General features: G+C 32.0%; 1 protein-coding gene across 1 annotated transcript in view; it reads left to right on the top strand.

The window, feature by feature from the left end:
• Nucleotides 1–1,155: 1,155 nt before the first annotated feature.
• The window catches only part of LOC144845903 (bifunctional heparan sulfate N-deacetylase/N-sulfotransferase 4-like), a 37,258-nt gene continuing 12,973 nt past the window's right edge, over nt 1,156–25,440 (top strand). Inside the window, exons 1-3 of the mRNA XM_078703412.1 lie at nt 1,156–1,253; nt 12,388–13,615; nt 14,070–14,312. Coding sequence (XP_078559538.1) covers nt 12,656–13,615; nt 14,070–14,312 — 1,203 coding nt within the window. The 5' untranslated portion in view covers nt 1,156–1,253; nt 12,388–12,655. The remainder of the gene's footprint in view (nt 1,254–12,387; nt 13,616–14,069; nt 14,313–25,440) is intronic.

The following is a 25,440-nucleotide window of genomic DNA, read 5'->3' as shown; positions in this document are numbered from 1 at the left end:
GCGTGTTTGACGTCATAAACTAATTTACACCGATTACACGATGACCCCGATCACTTTGATATTAATAATTGTTCGGCTATACTATCAGCCTGTTTTTCTTAATACAAAAAAAACTCATTTTTCCTTTCTATGTGTCATCTTCAACAACATGATCTGTGTTGATTGAAAATGTTTATCTGCTGGTTTGAACGATATTTTAAAAATCTATTTTGACAAACCAAAATTAGTTACTGACCTGACTGAATGAATATAGTCGTCACTCTGAAGACAGTGCTCGTGAAAGGAGCACTGAAACTGTCAGTCAGTCACTAATTTTGGTTCGTCAAAATCGATTTTTAAAATATGATCTGTGTTATTTAATTTTATTTTGTTAATTTGCAAACACAATTGTACAAACGACAAACATCTTCATTGCGCCAAGGACTGGCAAAAAGGGCAACAGCTCAGTTGTCGCCAATAGGTGGCGTCACTCCAAAGATTTTCTAAGTTAGAAAAATGTTTTCTGTTCTATTCTATTGTCATTGTTATTCTCTATCATCTTCCAAGTCTCATCATGAGTGTGACATCACTGTTGACATTGTCATCGTTATTTCTAGCGTTGTCAAAACGAACATCCCGGTCCCCCTTTTCAAACTATACCAGCAGTGTGATGATACTAAAGAGATTTTAAAAATTCATAATGGAATAGAATCGAACTTTGCGTAAAGATGATAAAATAATTTCATTTTGTTGGCTGTGCAATTACTGAAAATATTTAGATCATCATTATTCGCGTGTATTTTTATTTAGTTGAATTAAACAAATATTTATACTGTATATTCTTAAGTTGTTTATTTTGATTAGTCATACTGTTGAAAATAACCCCCGGAAACAAAATCAACAACACAATATTAATACTTAAATTGATGATGCACAGTTTTCAAGAACTGAAAAAAAATCCCACCAAAATATAAACAGAAATAACTTAAGTACTAATAAAGGTTGGTAAGGGCCTACTTTCCCACAGAAAAATAATAATATCAAAACCATCGCTCTTATCTCGAAATTCTCGCAATGTCAAATTAATAATAATTGTTTTTATTACTACCGCCCTCATCGTTTGTTGACAAAAGAGAGAGGGACAAAATGACTCGATTCTCCATTCATGTTGGAAAGAGGCAAGGTAGTAGGGTGTTCATGAATGTTTTGATGTGTTGAACGTATATTTCTTCACTTAACTTAAATTAATATTTTATAGGGTACACGGTGACAATGTAAGTAGTTAAAGTCTTGTTATTGTTAACACTCTTTCAAACATTACAAAAAAAGAATGATTAAATGTGTAATTCATCGCTGCTTTCTTTTTTTTGAAATCACAGTTTGAGTTGAGTAAGTAGGCAGAGGCAGGCTTATGGAAATAGGGTCAGATTTACTATTCCTGTCCTGTCAATATGACGTTTTTGTGCATTGTGTTGTTTATCTGTCATTAGGCCTAGCCTAGGCATACAAGTAACAAGTTAAATTGAGTCGTTAGGCGTCTAATCAAATAAATATAGCCTACGTTTTGTCATTTCCACAATCTGGAAATGTTCAAAAAGTTGAAAATGTAACTTTTTTAACATGCATTTATTTTCAGGTTTCCCCCTCTCTGACCTTGTCTCCTTCCTTGACCTTATTATTGCTAGTCACCAAGACTAAAATAGCCTAGGCCCCTAGTAGACTATTGAGGTACTACACTAACAGTGTACTGTATTATAGGCGGTAGCGGGACGTCTCGGCACTGGACGATACAGCCCTGAGACAATTTGGTCCACTTATAATATTTGATATGCATTTTATAAGCATTATAAGCTTTTTTTCCAAAACTTTCTTTTCAGAGAGACTATAGTCTAATGGGTACTACGTCTAGGCCTAGGCCCTATGGGTAAAGATGCAATATTAAAGCAAAAACTTTGAAAACATTGCCAAAAATGATCATTTTTTAGCAATGCAAACAATGTACAAATAATGCTCTCTGTTGCCCGCTTGGCTAATGTACGAATAACAAAGTTTGGCATTGACATTGGCATTATCATTAAAATATGGTAGGTCAAACACCTGTAAAAACTTGATAAAAACCAATACAATGGAATATTGTCTCATGTTTTACTGTATTTCCCATAAATTTAGGCCAGTTTAAAGATTCTTGCATAGTTCGTATGTTTTTCCGTAGGTTATCACTATTTCTGTATGTTAAATGGGCCGAGTGATTGTCCATTCCCACAAATAAAAAAAAATATCCGTTTATTACAGTGATAAATAAAAAGATGACACGGGTACAACATTTGGCCAAAAGTAGGGTGGGGAGTGGGGATTATAATTGGATTGCCTTCAAAATGTTATTTGAGCATCGGATTATTGTTGGATGTAACAGTATACTAGATATCAAATTTTATAACCTACTGTATACTACAAAGGATTTTTTCTATTTGTGGAAATACCAGTTTTAGGTTTAAAAGGGCTACAGTATTATTAATACTATTACTTAGTTTATTATTACAAAATGTCCGACGGTTGGCCTTGAAAACTGTTTTTACTTTAAACCGCTCTTTTTAATCTTCAAAATCTACCTTTTACTCTAATAATGACCATTTTATTTACCGTAAGTATAAGAAACTAATTGAACAATTGATTGAATCTTTTGCTTGAGTGGTTTTATTTTTATTCTCCAAGTTTTTTGGTTTTATTTTAATTCATATTTTAAGCGAAAATGTAAACAATCACAATCAATGCGTACCATTGCACTTTTTAGTGGTTTATGTTACATACTTACAACAAGTGAAATTATACAATAGTTTAATTATAGAAAATTATCTCAGATTCAGAAGACTATACAGTGTAGTGTAGGATATTAGTAGGTTAGGAAAATGTAATGTTGTTGTATGCCGTGTACAATACGAAAGCATAACTCCAAAGGTCTGAACAGACCCTTAGATTTTTAGTCTAAACCTGTTACTAAACATTAATAATAATTATGATGAAAGAAGACCAATAAAAAAAGTGTGTGCTTTGTTTTTCATTGTCAATTTCTTATTCAATCCTTCCTAATATAAAAACCGATTTTTTTTTCCAATGTTAATTTAATAATTTAATAATATAAAAGAAATATTAAAAAACAATGTGTTATGACAGAGGATTCTTATTCATAGGAAGTAGTTGAAAGATCAGGCTTTGTCATTTCTTTATAGTGAGGTAATAAGGAACAAACAACATCCTTGTGAATAGCTTCCATCCTGACACTGCCTATATTTTTAAGGATAGCCAAGGTCACTGTACTGGGCCTAGCCCTGTTTCTGCTACATCCTTATAACTTGATGGTAATGCTGACATCATTACATTAGATGTTGTACTGTAAAGTTCTATACCCAAAATTGCTTTTGTCTTTTATTTTAGTGAAAACAGCTATTCGATTTAAACATTGTTTTCAATGTAATTTGTAAAACTACAGCCCAGAAATGATTTTTTTTCTCATTGAATCGATAAAGTACACTGAAAGGCAGCAGAAATTTGGAGTTCACTTCGTGATTTAAAGACAAATACAGACAGACTTACTACCTTTAATTCAATTGTTTTATAAACCCTTAAAAAGTATCCTATGCCAGATAATGCAAAATATTAACTATTATATATCTTAGCAGCAGATACTGTAGTTTCATTTTGTTTACATTAATTACAGTTACTGTAATCGCTACCTAAAATAGCTTGTTATTGTTAAACAATGTTATACTATAGAATTCCTGGAATTTTTCAAATCCTTTGTCTATGTAGCGCGTTCAAGAAATGGTACGAAAAGATGTTATGACGGTGGTAGGTAATGTACATAGGGTTCAGGGACGATTCGGCCCTGAGACGATTCGGCCCGGGACTATTCGGCCCACTTTTGGTGGGACGATTCGGCCCACTTTCGGGCCGAAACATCCCACTTTGTGGGCCGAAACGTCTCACCTCAGACCAAATTCATATTCAGTTTTGTGGGTATTTATCAAGTTTTTAAAGGTGTTTAACAATCCGTATTTTATTGATATTGACATTTTGATATAATATATATAATATTACTAAAAAAAACGTAATTTTATAATGAATTTATTACTTCGAAAACCTTGTTTATTTCGTGCATTCGCCAAGCGGCCAACAGAGGGCGTAACTTGTTTACATCGTTCGCGTGACTAAAAATTGATCATTTTCGACAATGTTTTCAAAATGTTTGCTTTATTGCATCTTTATCCGTAGTAGTACTACCCCATAGTCTCTCTGGAAATAAAGTTTGGGGAAAAAGCTTATTTTTGCTTATAAAATGCATATCAAAGCCGATAAATGTAAGTGTGCCGAATCGTCTCAGGGCCGAATCGTCCCGGGCCGAATAGTCCCGGGCCGAATCGTCCCAGGGCCGAATCGTCCCGGGCCGAATCGTCTCAGGGCCGAATCGTCCCGTTACCGTACATAGTATGTTTGGATGTGTTCCCACTAAATGGTGCAGTTTACAGACTTCTTTATATTCTTGAAATGAAAAATAAAGTAATAAATAAAAGAACGTAGTTGTTGTTTTATAGTACACATGAAAATAAGCTTAAAAGTTATAAGATATCATTTATGAACCTGGAGGTTTACCGATTCTTGATTTATCTAAAGGTTTTTTTTTAATTTCTTAACTAATATATATTAACATTGAATTATTTTCCTCATTTTTACAACTTTACAGTCAAATATTGTACTGTTACTATACAATTAGTGACTCCCTGCTTCGTAGCAATGTCATCAACTACGGTCTGCCCGATTTTAACAGCATGTACCTGAAGCAAAATGTGAAATAGTGTCTAGTTTCATATTAAGTGTGGTTTTGATTACAATATGATCAAAAGCAGGCTAGATATTGTTATGATAGAACTTTGTAAATTGAAATAATTATAAATCATAAGCTAGTACAGTGTACTTCTAAAAAGTAATAGGAAAGTATATACTTAACTATGAAAATGAGTACTGTATGGTCACATCCAAGTCAACACATTACAATTGTACAGTATTTCACTCGCGATTAATGATACTCATACAGTAACCTAACAGTACTGTACATGGCATAAATAATGCTTGTTTGTTATACAGTATACTAATGACGTGTACTGTATGTTTTTACAATTTTTTATTTAAAGCTTTGCGCCCCACCCAGCAATTCATGTTGAAGTTAACATAATTTTCGCTGCTGATTGGCAAAGTGGCCTAAAATGCTAACCGTCTTTTATGCCTATAGTAGTTGTCTATTTAGTTTTTAAATTAGTCCCAATTTCTAGCAGCTGAACCACATGGACTAGTACTAGTAGTAGTATAATTACAATCAAAATCTTCCCATGGGCTAGCCAAAAACATAATTGCAAACTTCTCTCTAATCCTATAATTGTGTAATATAAATTGTAGCTGATTTCAGCCTTATTCGTATGGTAGATTTTAACCTTGTAGGAGTGTGCAAAGCTCCAATAGGATTAAATATTTCCATGTAAATATTTACTCTTACACTACAGTATATTATTACTTTAGGAGTCAATGTCATTAGGTTCCTTCTCACACATTTACACACAATTTGAGTACCTCAAAAGGTGTATTTATTTGAATGTAGCCAAATTGAAATAAAAAGTAGTCTTTTAACAATAGCTTAATTAATTAAAAACTTAAAAGCATTGCAAAAATATTCTTAGAATAATGAGTATAATAAAACAAACCCCTATTCAGGGACACCCCTTAAATGATCAAAATTGACATGATTAAATTTATAATAAATGTTGTCATGTCCGAACCATACTGTAGGTACAGTACTCTAACATTTCTTCCTCCCCTCCACATCCTTCAAAAGAAGCACATTATGTTTAAGTTTATAGAGACCTTTTGTGTTCAGTGGTATTCTGTATGGCAGTATGCCACCAAATATTATTAAATACAACATAATAACTGATGATAATTGGACCAACCTCACTGAATACAGAAAACTACAGTATTTCATGCCACTGTGTTGGCATGGCATGTGCTAATGTTTTGGTATCATTCACATACCTAGCATTTACTAACCATTTTGTTTATATTGTACAGCAAAACAAATCTTGTATCTTTAATCACCCAGAAAATCCAGCATAAATATCAATTATGAAAGTTTACTAAAGCTTGTTCTTCTTGCATGATATGCTTTAGTTCTCAGGTGTTGGCAAAATACCATAATCACTAAAGTGATGATGTTCATAAAAGTACTTCAATCATAAATGCCAGCAAGCAGTTGTTTGTACTGTAGCAAATTGTTACAGTACTTAAAATATCACTGCAGTACAGTGCATCATTTTGCGATTCCACACGTCATAATGAATGTTACAAGCAAGGCTTATTTTCCTTCGCTTTTAATAGTAGCTTACAATTTAGGAAAGACAGAAAACACCTTCAAACTGTCCCATCAGTGAATTTGTGACTATTACATTTGGTATTAATTGCAAGTACTAAATCCAAGACTGCCAGCCAGTGCATAATATAATAGATTTTTAAAGAAACTAATCTATTGCAATTTAATTTAATAATTACGGCTAAGAAATAAATCCACAGTCTATCATCATTGCGTCTAGTTCTTAATTCAATTTAAAAAGCAAACAGATACGGTGAGTTACTATACTCTTCTCTTTCTGATTAACCAGTTGGATCTATTAGTTTACCGCTGATAGCAATTGTATTGGGGTCTAGGGGAGCATTTAACATGCTATACATGCATAGATTTAGTCTTTGATAATGCTAACAAATGATAGCCAAATATATCATATCATTTATTTCGCCAAATTTCAAATACAGTACAAAGTAAGACATAACATTATAAAAACAATACAAAGAAAATCAATGAGGCAGGATCACCTAAAAGTTATAAATAAAAATAACCATCGAGAGGTTATCCACATAGAAATACTTACATAAACAAAAATAACTAGATTTGAACTCGTCACTTTGACGAATTCGGGTTATCCGCCACGCCATACGTTAGAATATTGCGCACAGAAAAACTATTATGCCATTGAAAAAATGTTAGTGCGCTCTCTATTTTGTGTCACGTCTAAGTAATACAGTATATACTATATATACTGTATACGTACTACATACAGTGCAGAATAGGTGAAAATAAGTGACCAAAGTTATTGACGCTTTTGCCCATGATGACGTCTTAAAAATCTTAAAAATGATAAATCATGCTAAAGATAATTGATTGACCTAGACAATATAAAAAATGGGGGAAATGGAATACGTATAAGTGGAGATGCGCTCTATTAAATGTGATGAGCTATGACGAAAGAGACAAAAATCCAATATTTTATATTCGAGTGGCCATACGATGACGTCACAATGTCCGGTTACCCATTGATTCATGATCCGATATCTACAACTCTTCCAGAATATGTAAAAAAAATAAAAGTTCATCATGTAGTTTAGAATCTATGACTGTTTAAAAAAAGGCATAATTTTGACGAATTTTTAAACTTTTTCATCAAAAACGCGCGCAAATTATCCAATTCGACGTGCTCGTATGACGTGATTTTAAGTCGAAATTGTTTAGAAAGTTGGTAAAATTACTAGAAAAGGCTGGAAAAACATAAATCACGCAAAAAAATATATTTTTAGTGTTACGTGCGCACAACGCACGTAAAAATGCGGGCGCGCGTGGGAATTTTTTACATGCTCAAAATGTCATGATCAGCGTAGAAAGTTGATTAGAAATTAATTTTGCGCATTTTGAAATTTTAAATGCGCGTGCGCGTAACTTTTTGTGAAACATGCCATTTTTAATCCATAGAAAGTTTGCCCTTGATATGACTTAAATTTTCACAAAGTGTCAATACAAAATTACTTTTGGTTTATAATCTATGATCAATCATTGAAATTCATAAAATCGCGCGTAACTTACGCTGCGCGACTCTAACGTCAAATAACGAAATTTCTTGCACATCTACAGCTACAGGTCACTCTTATGACAAAGTTATACAATCTTATGTTGACCAGAATTAGAGATACGCTGCCAACAAAATTCCGGGAAAGAAAGAAGAATAACATAGAAGAAACTAGATTTGAACTCGTCACTTTGACGAGTTCGGGTTATCCGCGCAAACGCAACATGCACATACTTAACCATATGAACCTCGACAATTATTATGCCATCCTATGACATGAAATAAATATGTTTACAGTGCTGAATTCTACCTATTATGTAGCATACACCATATTACAGTATTTTACAGAATAAACTGTATATGTTATATACAGTGTAGCATAGACAAAATTACGAGACCCATCTTTTAAATCCAATTTTTAACACGATGACGTCATCAAATCGACATATAAAGATAACAATTTTAGAAGATAATTATCTAAAAATTTACATTAAAACAAATTTGAAGAATTTTGGGCACGTAAAAGTGAGATGCGCTCTCGTTTAAACGCAATGAACTTTTACGCAAGAGATGAAAATATGACTTTTTGAATTCAACTGGCCATATGATGACGTCACAACATCTGATTGGCAAAATATTCACATCAATTCGTATCTACAATCCAATAGCTTCCAGAAAACGTTTTAATCATGATTATCACTTTTTATTCTGACAAGCTATAACAGATTGAAATTTACTGTAAAGATGAAAATAAGTGACCCACGTTATTTACGTTTTTAGACATGATGACGTCATAAAAATTAAAATATTTTTAATTCATGCGAAAGATAGTTGATTAACGTAGACAATATTAAAATTTCGGGGGAAATGGAATACGTATAACCTAGAAGCGCTTTGTTGAATTTGATGAGCAATAACGAAAGAGTAAAAAATCCTATATTTTACATTCGTGTGGCCATACGATGACGTCATAACATCCGAGTGGTAAAGGTTCTGCATGAATTCATATCTACAACATATCTGCTTACATATTAAATTAAAAAAATTGGGGGTCGTGGATGATCCTGAGGAGCTATAATAGAATAAAAATAGGCTTAATTTTGACAATTTGTTGTCACTTTTGCAACTAAAATGCGCGCAAATGGTCTAAATCAACATGTTCGTATGACGTCATTTTAATTTGAAATGATGTAAATCTTTTTTAAAATGACTAAGAAAGGCTGTAAAATCATAATTCAAGAAAAACACATGATTTTCATGCTCCGTGCGCACCTTACGCGTAATTTTTTTCGCGCGCGTGAGAATTTTTGACATGTTTAAAATGTCATGATCAGCGTAGAAAGTTGATTAGAAATTAATTTTGCGCATTTTTAAATTTTAAATGCGCGTGCGCGCGTAACTTCTTGTGAAACATGTCATTTTTAATCCATAGAAAGTTTGCCCTTGATATGACTTAAATTTTCACTAAGTGTCAATACAAAATGACTTTTGGTTTATAATCTATGACCAAACATTGAAATTCATAAAATCGCGCGTAACTTACGCTACGCGACTCTAACGTCATATAACGAAGTTTCCTGCACATCTACAGCTACAGATCAATCTTATGACAAAGTTATACAATCTTATGTTGACAAGGGTGAGAGATATGCGTGCAACAAAATTCCGGGAAAGAAAGAAGAACAAAGATGATGAAAAAAAAAGATATTTACAATCACATGGGTTATCCTGCAACTGAGTTGCGGATAACCAAAAAAAAAGATCGTGACAATAACAAGGGGTTATCCGCCAAGTGCGGATAACCAAATAGCATATTTTTTCTTTTGAATTTCAAAACAATTAAAAATCTCCAAATATATCATCCTTATGATTCATGAGGAAAATATAACTTGGGATTATGAACTCATAGTATAACACAGACGATTTAATATAACTGCAAAGTTTTTGAGATTAATCTTCCTTGCCTCTACAACACGCCAAAAATTAAAGTATAGAGGTGTTCAAAATTAGAGGTGTGATGTAAACAGCCATAGTACAGTATATAATTCTTTGTTTCTGAAGGCAGGTTATAACATATAACTCTCTAGCACATCATTTATATTTACTGATCAACCTGAATGAACTACCTATACTATTACCATAGCCTAATTGTCATATTGGCAACATTTACCATACAATTTTCTACTTGTTTAGCTTTGTAGTATACAATGTGTTCAGCGAATGTGTTATATATTGGCATTTTTGACACTTTTATTTCCTTTATTTATTTAGCACCTCTATAAAGGAGGCCTTCAATCATTATCAATGGACTTGTTTGTTGAGAGAATGGTGCCTAATAGTTCAAGAAAGTTGAACACCATGTATTAAAGACCCCTTCCCTGCAATTTTGGACGTTTTTTGGAAAATAATACATATATATCACTTTAAAAACATTAAACCATGTCATTCCTTGTCTTAAATGTACGTTTTATGGTAAATTATGATAAAAAGTGAGAAACAATGCACTATACCTAAGTAGCTCGCGGCGATCGACCTCCCGTGGACGGTCTTAGGCCTAGCCTAGCTAGGCTTAGTTTTGTAGGCCTAGCTGGTAAACATCGGTAACGTACGAACATCGTACGCTAGCTATATACCTAGCCTGACGTTGTATAGTTGCTGCATTAATTGTCTTTCTATTTTTGCAACACTCCGTTGATATAAATTGGGGAAAACCCGGTATTTTCGCTGAAAAGTTAGGAGTCTTCCATTTGTTTTGGCCTCACGATCGATCGAAAAGTGGGCGAATTACAGGTGAAAAACAAAAATATCAATCCGCGCGCAATGCATTTTGGGATTTATAGCGGGCCGCTATAATTATTAGAATCGACTTATTTTTCACATTTTTAACCGTTTAAAGACGAAAAAAGTTATCGCAATAGGACCATATAGTATTATTTTTACATTAAATATAGTTTGTGATCTTAAATTAGATCTAAAAAACGTAGGGAATGGGGCTTTAACTTTTCAGACTTGATTTTCTGTGTTCCTTTTCTTTTTCTAATACAGTTACAGTAGGCCAAATAATAATAATAAAAAAACAAATATAATTTAACTTATTATTTAGAGTAAAAGCATCCATGTACATTAGAATATCAATTTTTCACTATATAAAAAAAAGTAAAATATGAAGGGTTCGGGAGCCAGTGAAGTGATAATGTCGAAACATATTGCTCTTCATTCCTTTCGCAGAAAAGTTTACCCTTAACTTAATAGAAGTTCCCCTGAATAAAGGTGTCCCAAAGGAGGTATTATTCTACTGTATTTTTAATGTTCTATTCTCACTCATTCAGTCGTGAATGTTTACATAGTAAAGTAAAATATAATAGGATATGTTTTTTAGAAAATATATTGTCCATTTCTGGTAGTACAATGCACATTTATTGTTAAGGTATTGTTATTTAGTATTAGTACAGTGAGAATATTCAACAGCTCTATTATTAGTTAGTGTACTGTAGTTTATAATAACATAAATAAAAAGTGTACAATGTTCATTTTGTCAAATAATAGCTTTAAAACTACCAACACAGGAATTATATCAACTGTAATATTTTCCTCACATTTTTCTTTGTGTAAACTTCTTTACATTCCACCTGTTAATGTAGCCATTTCTCAACTCCAGTTATCAAAATATTAATGTTTATTTAGGAACAGTATGTGGTAGGGTCAAACCATGCTATTGATCATGAGCCCTACTGAATGTACTTGGTGGCTACTACCTTTGTCATGTTTCCTAAGGTAATGCACCTTTGCACACTGACTCATTCGCTACCACAGATTCCACAACATTTTTGAGAAAAGAGGAAGAAAAACTAATTGCTTTGATATTTTCCTTGTTTTACTTATCACATCCTGAGCCTAGGCACACTAATAATAATTGTTTATGATTTTCTTTTATCATATTGGTGTTCTGGTTTAGTGTGTGAAAAAAGGGTGTTTGAAAAAGACAATAGTAGGCCTACTGTATTGTATACGTTATTTAAACATTGTTTATAGTCCTACAGTATGTTGAACATTATACTTATTTGCTCATCAAGTGTTATTGATTTTCCAATGAAATTTTGTAATATAATTTCTGGAAAGATTCGTGCAAGCAAAGAGTTTAGATTATAGATATGTTTTAATATGAAAACTATGGAATGCCAAATCTGCCAAAAAAAATACTTGAATGATGGAATGTAGGTGGCAGATCCAGGATTTTGAAAAAAGGAAAGGAGGAGAGCGGGGAGAAAGATGGGAATGGCGGGTGGCAGGCTATAAATAGTGAATTGAAGTGATAAACTTAATCTAATAAACTGTCAAAATCTATGAGACAGCATATTTTGGCAGATTTGGCTTGCCATACAAGTACTATTATTATAAAAAACTCAATTTTTATTTATCTTGTCACATTCTAGTATATTTTTGTAATCATTTTCATGTTTATGTTTTTCAGAATTCATTATATCTTCTTGTAGTAGAAGATTTTACAGTTTGGATGACGACCTTGTTTACTACTAGAGTTTCAACATTGTTTAGTATTTTGTTTTGAATCATTATTGACCTTAAAATGAACGCTGTAATGTACAGTATTGCCATAATATATAATGGCCTATAATGTTGCATCGCACTTCCCAAAAAGGGACTGTGGATGAATTTTCTTCCTATTGTAGCTAAAGATTTTTCTATGTTTAAACATTTTTAAAAACAAGGAACGTGCAACGATGATGAAAGTTTTCGCCAAATTTTTCTGCTTTCCAAGAAGGCATTTTAAACGAGTGGTTCTGTTAATCCTACTCTTGAGTTTTTCTTTGTGGATATCTGGATTCTATCATACTTCTCAAACCAAAGTGCACACTGTAAAGCATCCAAACCAAAGGTTTGCTGAAATTACAAAGAAGTTTAAAAAAAAGACAACTGTTGAATCAACCGTGTTATTACTAGTTGAAGATTCACAATCAAAGTATTCTGTGGCTGCCAGTCTAAGTGCAACGCTAGAAGCACATCATTTTCGATATCGCAAACGTCTCGTCAGCGACGGCTCACTTAAATTGCATTCGCAGCATGGCCAAGGATTATATTCAGTGATTATTTTTGAGAGTTTAAATTCTTATATCTACTTAGATATAAATGAACGAACAAAACTAGATAATTATTGCCGTGAATTTAATGCTGGTTTAATTACATTCGCATTATCTTCCAAAAATGAGATCAGACTAAGTTCCCCGATTGGAAACTTGCCCATTCACATGGACAAACAGTTAACATTACAAGACTTACAAGTGAATGCAAATTCTAAAATTCTTCGTATGACAAAGGCGGCAGGTAAAATAGATACGGAAACAGAAAATTGGACCGTGTTTCATAGCAATCATTCTACTTATCAACCGATAGTTACGGGCCAAATAAACAGCGACAGTTCTCCGGAACTTTCTCACGGTATACATTCCAATGCCGTCTTCCATACAACCGCTATGCTTGATCAGGGTATATACGATGGAGTAAAAAGGATATTTTTTGGCAATAGCCTAAGGATATGGATACACTACCCCTTAATTTTGGATAGTTTACACTACTTATCAAATGGGCGCTTGTCGGTTTCTTTAGACCGTTATATTTTAGTTGACATTGACGATATATTTGTTGGTGAAACAGGAATTAGGATGGTTGCAGAAGATGTAGAGGTAGGTTTTGTAGTTGTACAAAACAAACAATAATTTGTACAAAATATAAATATTTCTCTTCTGACTGCTTTTAATAAATACCGTTCCGGAAATTGGATTTGTTCTTGTACCTTTTACACTATCATTCGTATACGGAGCTGACATGGGGTCAACTCGGATAGTGTAAATAATGTGGGGTGTCAATGGCCAACCTGGTATGCTAATACTGAGCTGAATTGTGCTGGTCTTCTTTGATGAAGAAAAAGGTAGGAGACAATCCCCACTTTGGGAAAATAAAAAAATTGTACAAAACTTGCAGTGTTCCATCTTCTTTTTAGGTATGTAAAAATTGTAAATGCGTGCAACACAAGTTCATCCCGCAGTTTGTAGAGTGCAAATCTTGATAGCCTTTCAGAGTTACGAGACAGTACAGTATGTGTATTAATTGCACATATATTTATATTTATTGTTTCAGGCATTGGAGATTGAGCAAGAAAATCTTCGCAGAGTTGTTCCTGGATTCACCTTTAATCTTGGATTCTGTGGCTCATACTTCAGAAAAGGAAGTGAGATGGAGAATGCAGGAGATGAAGAGTTCATAAAAAGAGCAGACAAGTTCTGGTGGTTCCCGCACATGTACAATCATATGAAACCAACCAAATACACAGAGGAAAGTGAACTTCGCAAATACATGCAGCTCAACAAACAGTTTTCAGAGGTAAGTAGACGACTTGTGCCTTCATTTAGAAAATTGGCATTGAGCCATTAAGCATAATCATCTTTATTTTGAATCCAACTTCTGATGATACTACTGTCTATTTCGTGCGTAACTTACCTGGATAAACCGACATTGGCCTATAGTCTGTTCAATGAGCTTCTATTGTAATTCAGAGGTAAGTAGGTGACTTGCACCTTCATTTAGAAAGTGGACATTAAGTCATCTCATAGCATAATATCTTCATTTTGAATCAACTTCTGATGGTACTTTACTGTTATTTTGTGCATAACTTACCTGGATAAACTGACATTGGCCTATAGTGTGTTTGATGAGCTTCTATTGTAAATCAGAGGTAAGTAGGTGACTTCATTTAGAAAATGGACATTATAAGCCTTTTTATAGCATAATCTTCTTCATTTGAATATAACTTCTGATGGTACTTTAAGGTCTATTTCGTGCATAACTTACATGGATAAACCGACATTGGTCTTAGTGTCTTCAGTGATCTTCTATTTAAGCATTGTTCGCACTAGAACACAACATAAGGACGTAGATGCAACATATCGGTGCCAAGTGCCGTAAGAACATAACCTTGTTGATGGAACCTATGGCCTAAGTAGGATACCGTAGACGTACATTCAGCATATTCAACACCGTTTGCTGCTTTGCATGACGATTCAACTTCTCGTAACAAGGGTTTAAGAGTGGGGTATAGTGTTACATCATATGTACCACCAATGGAATATACCATTTTACGTTACATTTTACATCACAGTTTAAGAGTTATGCGACGCGACACAGAATTATAGAGATCGCACGACAACATACGTCAGGTGTGATAATGATACCGATATAAATTTAGATTAGCTTAAATCCTTTCTATGCACGCATAATTCCAGTGAGTGTGAACACAGTTTACAATAGGTAATTTGTGTTTTTTTTTATTGTTATATCAGACATCTGGGTTTTCTATTTCACCAATAATTGAGGATGTATTATGAACAAATTGGCCAAAAGCACAGGAAATGTGGCCACTTTGCACTATTCAGTTACCATAAACATCATAAATAGTTTATACTATGTACCACCTAAAGGAATATTTGTGGTTGACACTGGTGATTAATGGGTAGAGGTGCATTCATTGTCATTGTATTTTTAATTGGTTTATTTCTTGAAGTATATCAGTGGGACTTTAAAAGAGGGAAGCTTTTAAAGACATTTATAATTATATTCAAGTTAACATATTGAAGTTACATCCAGAGGAGTGATCACTATATTAAACTCTCCTTAAATACGTCTGTGTCATTTACTGCGATATACTATAATCTGGTGGACTGTACTTTACATCAAAGGTATCCTTGCGTTTGAACTAGGAAAAGGCAAAATTGTAATTTAACTTTGATAGAGAAAAGAACGTAAACATAGTGAGACATTTTGTTTTGTAGAGCATATCTGTTTCAGTTTGCAGGTGAATGGATTCACTTTGGAAAGTTTGCCTGTAAAAAAAAAGAAAAATACTAAAATTTGAATATAATAAATACTATCATCTTCAGACAAAATGACTTCTAAAGCTCTGTCTACACTATCAAACTTTAGATGACAAAAAAATGTAATGTGCCCATATATGGACGTGCCATATCACTACCATATTTGGGCACATCACTACTATATTTGGTCAAATCACACTTTTTTCCAAACTAATTTGATAGTGCTTAAAGGTACAGACAACAATTACAGTTTTTTTAAATGTGGAATCGTTTGCATAAATAAAAAGGCAGACAGTTTAGTTTTTTACCAATTGCAACAGAAATATTAAAATAAATTTTGGTTTTACTATACGATGCTATCTTTGCATTCTTAACATTTTATTGTAAACCTTGGGGAAAAGTTTTATAATAATATTAACCTAGAACAGAACTTAATGGTCATATTTCAATGTACTTTTCTTTCTAAATATAGTATAATAACCTTTGAATATGCTGACTCCATTTTTTCTAACAGAAATATTTAAATCAATTTAGTTTACTATCACTATCCTTATAAACATTTTGTTGTGCTCTTCTTGGAGAAGTTTTTAACCTGTAACAGAATATCCTTATCCAATTTTTCCAACAGAATTCAATCAATTTGATGTTAGCTATTATAGTACAGTACAACTAATAATAACCCAGAGAGTTGATCATATTCATAAAAGTATCCTGACAAAATTCATATTTTAGATAGTTACAATACTGTACTGTTAGATTGTAATAACATGAATTGTGTATTGACTGCAGTTCATGGTGTACTTTTCATGTATAGTGCTAACTGTAAACAACAAACTCTATACAACTACTCCATATTGATTGGGTCAGCGTAAAGGTTAATGAATCCAATCCACAAGGCATAGCATTTTAACAGCAATTTACTAACAACAGCTGCCTGTATCCATCCATTATATAAAGTCTCTCTTGATCCAGTGGTTCTGTTTCTATTTCCAGGTTATACAGTATTCACTGTATAACTACATAGCCTAAACATGTTTAGAGCTAGTATCTTGACTTTTCTATGATATTTCTTACAAAAACCTGGCTATCAAAATAAAGACTCGCCTTTTAGTATAGCTTACCCTCTTTTAAAATATGGGATATTTTTTAGGGATACAGTTTTTTTACAAGAATATGTCATGCCTCATTTTACATACTTAAATTTTTAGTACTGTAAAAAGATTTCTAAAAAATTAAATATTTAGTACATATATAATTCAGCTATAATAAGATTACCATGATTAGATTTTTCTGATTGCTAAATAAATTTAAATATAGTTTACAGTAGTATTCTTTGTAGGTGCATTATGATATGAGTCGTCATAAATGCATCAGGCTTTTCTGATATTAATTACTAAATATGTTGCAATATATTATATTATTTTTGTTCATTGTTGGGCCATTGTACTGATACTATTTGGTTTAAAAAAAATATTGTACTTTAAATTGATTTTGCGAAATAACGTCATGGAAAACGGTATAAAAATAACAAATTACGCTGTTAATGGTAGTTTGATATGTTACCATAATACAGTACTACAAGCCATTCAACTTTAACAGAATGTCAATTTAAATCAACATGTAATGGTAAACTGCATTTAATAATACAGTAATAATGTGATATCAATAAAAATATTTTTCAAAGTTTCATTTCAACCAAAAAAAAAACCCAAAAAAAACACAGTTTTGTATTTAATATTTTATTTTTTACCTTTGACTGTTAAAACCAGATCATAATTATCTTATAACGGGAATTAATCAGGGAAATAAAAACTAATTGAAATAGCAAAAATGTTAACATTGTTTTGCAATTTATATTATATGATTATGTCAAGGTCAAGTGTTATAATCTATCCATAATTTAGAGTAATTCAATACAGGTAATATCGCCATATGGTAATATATATATATATTCAAACTGAATATCATACCTAAAGCAAAAAAAAGAATGGCTTAAAAGCTTTTCGTATTCATTAGAGATTTAAGACAGGATTCAATGACCTTACCTATGCATAAGAAATTGATGTTGACCAATACTTGTTGGTTTTCCTCTTGAATACTCCACAAGGAAGTCTGACAAACTTTGGGAGTGGCTTATTAATTGGACACTATCTCTTTTAATGTATCAATCATTATGGTTTCAATAGCTTCTTGGGGCAGTTTATTCCACTTCCTGTCCAATCCACTGTTTTTTAATATCAATAGATTTCTTATATCCCCCACCCCCAAAAATAAACAATCTGCCAAAATCTAGTCAAATATAAAAAAAGGTTAATATTCGGTTATTATACCATACCTCAATGTAATTATTAGGCGTATTCAACTGGTCACCTCACTCACTCGCATTGACTTACTGTACTGCTGCTCGCATAAACAACGAGGGCTCTGAGGATCTAAAGTTGATATTATGCTGATTTCTTGCCAAAAACAACCCAGTCAAATACACCTATTAATAATGGCCAGTATACTGTAAAACACAATGTTTCTATGTTGTATCACTGAGATACAATATTTTAAAGTGTAAATAGGATATTTATTATTAAAATATTATACTAATTTAGAATAATGGAAACATAAATAAAAATAAAGTAATTATATATTATTTACTAATCTACAAAGTGATACACGATCTGTGTATCAATGACATTGAACCAAGTATAGTAATGATTAGAGTCCCCTTGTAGGCAAAAATGGTTCGCTCTAGAGTAATGTCTGCTATTAAGCCCATTCATTCTAATCTTCACTTCGTCTATTTTTCATTGTATGCCCACTTTAACGAGCATTATTTAACTTTATGGCTATTAACAAAGTATCTAGAGGCTATAGTTCTCCTAATATGGTGCTTCAAATATTTTTTCTAGATCACGTTCATTGAGATCATTACGCAAACAAGATGTCCAAAATCCATTTTACAATGCATTTACCAAGTGGGGACTGTGTAGCATCAGTTATTAATTCAATGTTTGGTATTTTATGCTTACGTAATGTGATGTCATCACAAAATAATCCAAGAACACCATTTGTTTACAATACAGTTTTGAATTTTTGATGAAATGTTGAAAACCATAGGAGCAGGAACCTTTGGCCCCACAAGGTTTATATTCTCTATTTCTCGCCAATAACAAGTGTTCTCAAGATGCTGTTGGATTTACATATGTTTCACAGCTGAATTTTCTATAATTCATAATCAGAACAATAATACAAATTGTATGTTATAATTTGAATATAAAGTGTTATAGTTTAAACAAAAATAATATCCACCAATCAAAGAGTGATTAATATTACAAAATGATCACAATGTGGGTATATTAAATAACCAGTTTTCTTGCTTGCAGTCTAAAGGGTTTTTCACATCTGCTCCTGTCTGGTTCCAGTTCAGATTCGTCATTGAAAACATTGAGACATTGTTTAATTTTCCGCATTCGAACTGGATCAGGTGTGAGAGGCCCTTACCTGGGTGAATTGAGCGCACAAGTGAGGACGAAACATACAACAAATTTTTATCTCCCCTAAGTATGTCAAGCAGCCATCAAACAGCGGTATGTCCACAAGCCTGTGCCAGGGGCTGTACATATGGCTCGAAACATAGAGACCAAAAACAACAGCAAAAATGCTAGTAAATGGGCCTAACTTACAACAATGGTATGGCCAATTCTACCTAATCTATCTTTTCTTTAGCTACTACGCTTGCAAACTTTTTGTTTTTTTTTTGGAAAAAAGGAAAAACAACCCCTTGTAAAAATCCTGGCTACTGGCTTGTAGCTTTAATTTCTAAATTTACCACACAGTAACAGCAAGCGAATAATCACAAATAAGTATTCATATAATATCGCACACCATTGCTTTCTGATACATGTAATTCATAACAAATGAATTTTTGTATGAAATATTCATATTTCTATTCTCTTTTTTTCCTATAATTATATTACCATTGCACAACACATTCTATTATGCATGAGGCATTCGAAAAAAACACCGAAAACACCTAAATGATGATTTAACTAGTTCGTAGTACTCCCAGGAGAGTGTTTACTATAGATAGTAGTAGATGTGTAGGTACAACACAGTTGGTCTGCCTGCATTATAATTTAGCTCATCCTCTCTAAAATTATGCCTCATCTGTCATTCGATATAAAATTTCTGAGTAGTATAATTAAACCATCGAGCTTGCATACTTAATTGTCGTACGTGTTGTGTTTTATGGAATTTGTACGAGAATAGTAACATTGTTGTTTTTGTGTTGGAGATCAATAATAATAATAAATTATATTTATTGTGAACAAATATGGTATGTGTTATGTTGTGCAAAAAAAAATATATTTTTCAAAAATTTAATTTGGTTTTCAAATTAGCAATTATAAAGTTCAAATTAATATAGCGCAAAATGCTGGGTGCCTCTAATCGCTTAACAATCGACAGAAAAAGAGAAAGATGAAAAAATAAAAAAAGCAAAAGATTAATTATGAAAGTGCAAAAAAAGTGGGATTTGAGGAGTGGTTTGAATGTAGTGAGCCATTTACTTTTCTTGATTGACTTTCATAAGTGTGTTCCAAAGAATAGCAGGTGGCCAAGAAATTGCTATAAAGGAATCGGATTTTGAGCTCTGATATAATACAATTTTTTTTAGTATGGGGGTTCTATGTCGTTCATGGTAGGCGCTGCACTCCTGCTGCCGTAGGTCCGTAGAGGACGTAATTCGAATTTGAATTGAGGATGAATAATATGAAACATAGTGTTTACGTTTGGTCTTCTCAAATTTGCAGTAAATTGCCAAGAGAAATATTATCTAGAAATTTGGAATAAGTAATTAATTATTTTTTGCCAATGGCTCATTGAATGCCAGATTAGGCTTAACGGCTACTAGTAGCATCGTCTGCTCTTGCCTACTTCATGTCGTCTGCTTTTTTTTAACCTTCTTTCCAAAAGTAGTTTTAATATTGCTTTTTGTAATGACCAGAAACTTGCATATGTCTCACAGCTGGATTTTTTATATAATACAATTTTATGTTTAATAAAGTGCTATAATTTGAATATGTTACAGTACTGTTAAATTATAGTTAAAAAAAACACCAAAGATCTACCAATTAAAGGTGGTTCGAAAGAAGCCTCTCTTGCACCCCCCCCCCCCCCCCCCACCTTTTCTTGAAGAACCTTGAAACTTGGTGAGGTGAGGTCTGAGGAGGCCTATTGAAAGCAATACGTTATCAAATGACATCACATTGAAAACCAGTTTATATTCTGATATTATAAAAACTAAACTATAGTTGCAACATGCCTATTCAGGGGACACCCCTATTAAAAGGGCACACTTTCCTGTGTTTACAAGAGAAATATTTTATGTATATGTTTTAAATGTATAGCCAACCACTATTCAGGGGAGACCTCCTGAGACCCAATAAGGGGTTGTTCTAATTCAATTTATTCCAAATTTTACATGAATAACACAAATAATTTATCAGAACTACTGTACTATTATATTATAGTATTTTGACAGTGTAAATGTCCCTCAAATTAAATCTAGTGTAAAGTCAATTCTATATCATAATTGGCAAGTTACTGTACCCAGAATATTTTTTTAATCTTCATTAAAGGCAGTTTCAGGATTACACAATAACTTTATGATTTATGATTGATAATATTCAACATACTATAATTAAAAAGCATATTGATTATCCTGATATCATTATTCAAAATTATGATTAACGATCTCTAATATTATCATTACTAAATATTCCAACTATTGATATTTGTAGCTTCGTGATATGAATATTAATTGGATGGTATTGCCACTCAGTTTCTTACAGTATGGGATATCAAATAATATTTATTGTATACCCTAATTTGATCCTACAAATATGATAATTTAATGCTAATTTACTTATATTAAACTTATCAATTAATTGTTATAATTAATAATGTAGATGTGACATAAATTTGATAATAGTTTTATTATCAATTAATATAATTTGTTTACAACTTTTTCTTGTAATTGAATGTAAGCTACTGAATCAGTTATTTATTTTGATGATAGTAATTTCACTCAGTGAAAACTTTTAAAATCATAATTTTAAGTTTTATACCTGTACATCTTATTAAATATTAGACAATAGTTGACCTTCCATCTGACACAAAAAGGTCATAATATATAATTGAAACAAAGGCAATGGAACAATAGGACATACAGATCACTTTATTACTACAATGTAAATTCTAACCTTATAATATTATTTTATTATTTGATGAATGTTTTATTATATAAGATGATGTCTCTATGCTGATGTCTATCCATGTCACAAATCATTCAGTTTTTTGTTGGAATGCTATCAATAATCACAATATTTTTTTTAAATTTCCACTTTATTTAAATACACTCTCCTAATACCAGGCTTTCTGGAAACCGAAGCTCTCTAAAAACCAGACTTTTCTTGGGTTCCAAAAGGTCCATTTTTACCTAGTAAACACATTAGATTAGCCCAAGGGTGTCCGGTATTGGGAAAGTTGACTGTACTGTATTAACAAAGCTAAATATTGTTCTATTCTATTATAATTTTTTTATTAAAAAATACCGTAAGTTTGGGAAGAAGAATGCCAATAAAAGCGACATAAAATATCCTTGATAAATAAATTATAGTTTGTTGAAATTTAATATAGTTTTTCACACTAAGATAAATTAGGAATTAATAATTCAATCAATTAAATTATGCAAAAAGAATAAATAATATCAAATATTTAATTGAATACTATAAAACATATCATTTTTCTATTCTGAATTTATCTAATTTGTATTTATAAATTGAATCAAATTTACAATTGTTTTTTGTTCAATTTAATACCACATTTGAAATAATTAATTGGATTCGTGTGCGTTTTGAGTGTGATTTATTAAACTCATTGCTGTCAACATTGTGGACGTCAGTAGAGTGTGGAGCAAAGTAGAATTTTAACACTGGACTGGATTCATACAAATAGATTTCGTAGGAAATTTATTAATGATTGAAATGCATTACAGAAGAACTTGTTATATAATTGAAACTTATGCGGTCAGTGATTGCGACATCGACAACAGAAATGAACTATGAGCTGCAAATGTACAAATATTTGAAAATAAATATTGAAAGACATTACTGATTCTATTTTCTAATTATTTTGTTATAATTGAAACTTACTTTATTGTGGTATCTATTATTGACTGATCATTTTCGAAAAACACCTGGTAATCTGTGCCATCTATAATTGTTGTACCTGCTTTCTCGAATAGTTTAGGCCTTGACCTAGTCTCTCATTAAAAGTACTGTAGGTGTGTTATAACATCAATTAATGTTTTATATTGTATTCATACAGTGGATCCAAAATTTCATGAAAGATGAAATGTTCTATTTTTACTTCATGAAATTATTTGTACCATTGCACTCATAAACATTCTTTACTTTTTATACTATGGAAATAGCTATTGTACTATAAATAATAATGTAAATTATTAGATGTAATTACTGTAAGGAATATGACAGCTGTACTTGAAATCATTGGGAGATTTAGAATTCCATCCAAAATTTAGAATATGTATGAAGTGAGATTCTACTTTGAATCAAAAGACACGGAATTGTGAATTTCAACAAGCTTTGAAGGAATTAAGCTCATCAAAAATTATAAATACTGACTGCTTTAAAATTGTAATTAGGACAAGAAGTCATTTGAATAAATTTTCAGTGCAAAATATAGTTTAACGGTAACTAGCACTCATCCATGTCGCCTGTGCATTTAAATCACTCAACATGTTTCAATAAATATGGAATAAAATTTCAACACTTGTGTGCACATTTGCTGTAGTATAAAGTAGTTTGCAGTACAACAATCATAGAAATTAATTGTTTAGATCTATAAACGTGATTGAGAATTTTATATCTGTGCATTTATTTTAGTAAGAAATATCTTTTATAATTGACAATTTTCTCTTGTTCACATTTGATGGGTATTTATTAATTTGAATTGAAGAAATGAGCTAGAAAGTAGGGTACTCACTCAGTAGTAGAAATCACAAAACTGTAATATGTTCAAAATGCTAAAGAATCTGCAGTAATTGTTCAAATTATTTCGTAAGATATCATGTTTCAAAGTCAGTAATTGACAGTGAATGGCAAACAGTGGTACATTTATACAAAATATTTATCTGCACATGCTGTACGTAAAGCCTTGTCTATACTATCAAACTAATGTGACAAAAATGTTGCCAATATGTCATATCACTACCATATTTGGCCATATCGCTACCATATTTGGGCACATCACACTTTTTTTGTCTTAGTGGACTTTGAACATTGGAGTTGGCCCCGTTCTATTCGGACCTTTCAGATATTTCAGAGAATTCTATGCAAATTATGCAATTTTATTACGATTACGGTTTTGTTTTTTTTTTTGGATAGGAAGATTTGGTTCTTTGGTCCCAGCAACATATTTCGTAAACACACCGCCATAGACTTCCCCTAATGCCCCATTCTGTTATGGTTCTTGCTTAAGATGTAGGTGATAATTAATATGAGCCTGTTTTGTAACTTGGTGTCGTGCCAATTAATCACTTTCTGTACAGTAGCTAGTTTTAGAACATGCACAGCATATATTTGATTGCTACAGTACTGTATATCACCTAGCCACCTATATTTATAAGATGTGATTGGAATTTAATAAGAACATGACAAAAATATACAATGATAAAAGATAGAGTTACTGTGTTTTATGTGCTTAAGGTATAATTACTTCCCTAGAGCATCATTGCTCTAGATATTTTACCCTTGTTTTTATTTAATGCAATCCTTTTTATTGTTTTTAGCCAATATGTAGAGCAAGTAAAGAACTATTTCCCTTTATATAATCATCTTGTATTCATATCATATAATAAACATTAATATTCAATTCAACATTCTTGCAATTTCATTTTAGTAAATTTGATTTTCTTATTTGTTTGTAGTGAAGTAGTAGATTGATGATTAACAGGCTTGGCTACCGATCCTTGGTTCAAATCCTGTCATGATGTTTTTCTTAAAGATGTATTGTCCCCCTGAAAATAATTTTTTACATTTTTTTTGTTGCATATGCCATTTTAATGTCACATAATAGTTATCCACTTTGACCAAAAATTGGATCTAAAAAAAATGTATTTACCTAAAAAAACTGTAATAGTCCCAGTATTGACTTTTGGTCTGATGTAGGCCTCTCTCTAGCTACAGTCAGTAGTTCAGATGAGTTTTTACAAGAAATGCTTAATACCAATCATTTTTTTTCTAAACTAAGATTCCCCCGGGTAATAACCCCACCCCCAAAGTTGGACCAATTTCATGTTCTAGAGTGTGTTGGATTATACCAGAAGATATATGGTTTTATATTTCATCCTCATTATATTCTTTTCCTCTGTCGGATGAAGAAACTCCGAATCCTGATGAAAATTCAATGTTCCTGTCAATAGGTTACATAGGAAAATACACGAAATTACACAAATTATAATATTATAGATTAAAACCAAATGAAACTTTATCTAATATTCACTGATGTGATGATTCAGTGTTTAAATGAAGTTATTTACTATGCCATTTCTAGCTCCATTTTCCAAT

The sequence above is a fragment of the Antedon bifida genome, chromosome 6 (genome assembly GCF_963402885.1).
Source record: "Antedon bifida chromosome 6, ecAntBifi1.1, whole genome shotgun sequence".
Taxonomy (NCBI): Eukaryota; Metazoa; Echinodermata; class Crinoidea; order Comatulida; family Antedonidae; genus Antedon; species Antedon bifida.
This window is presented reverse-complemented; position numbering and strand designations above follow the sequence as displayed.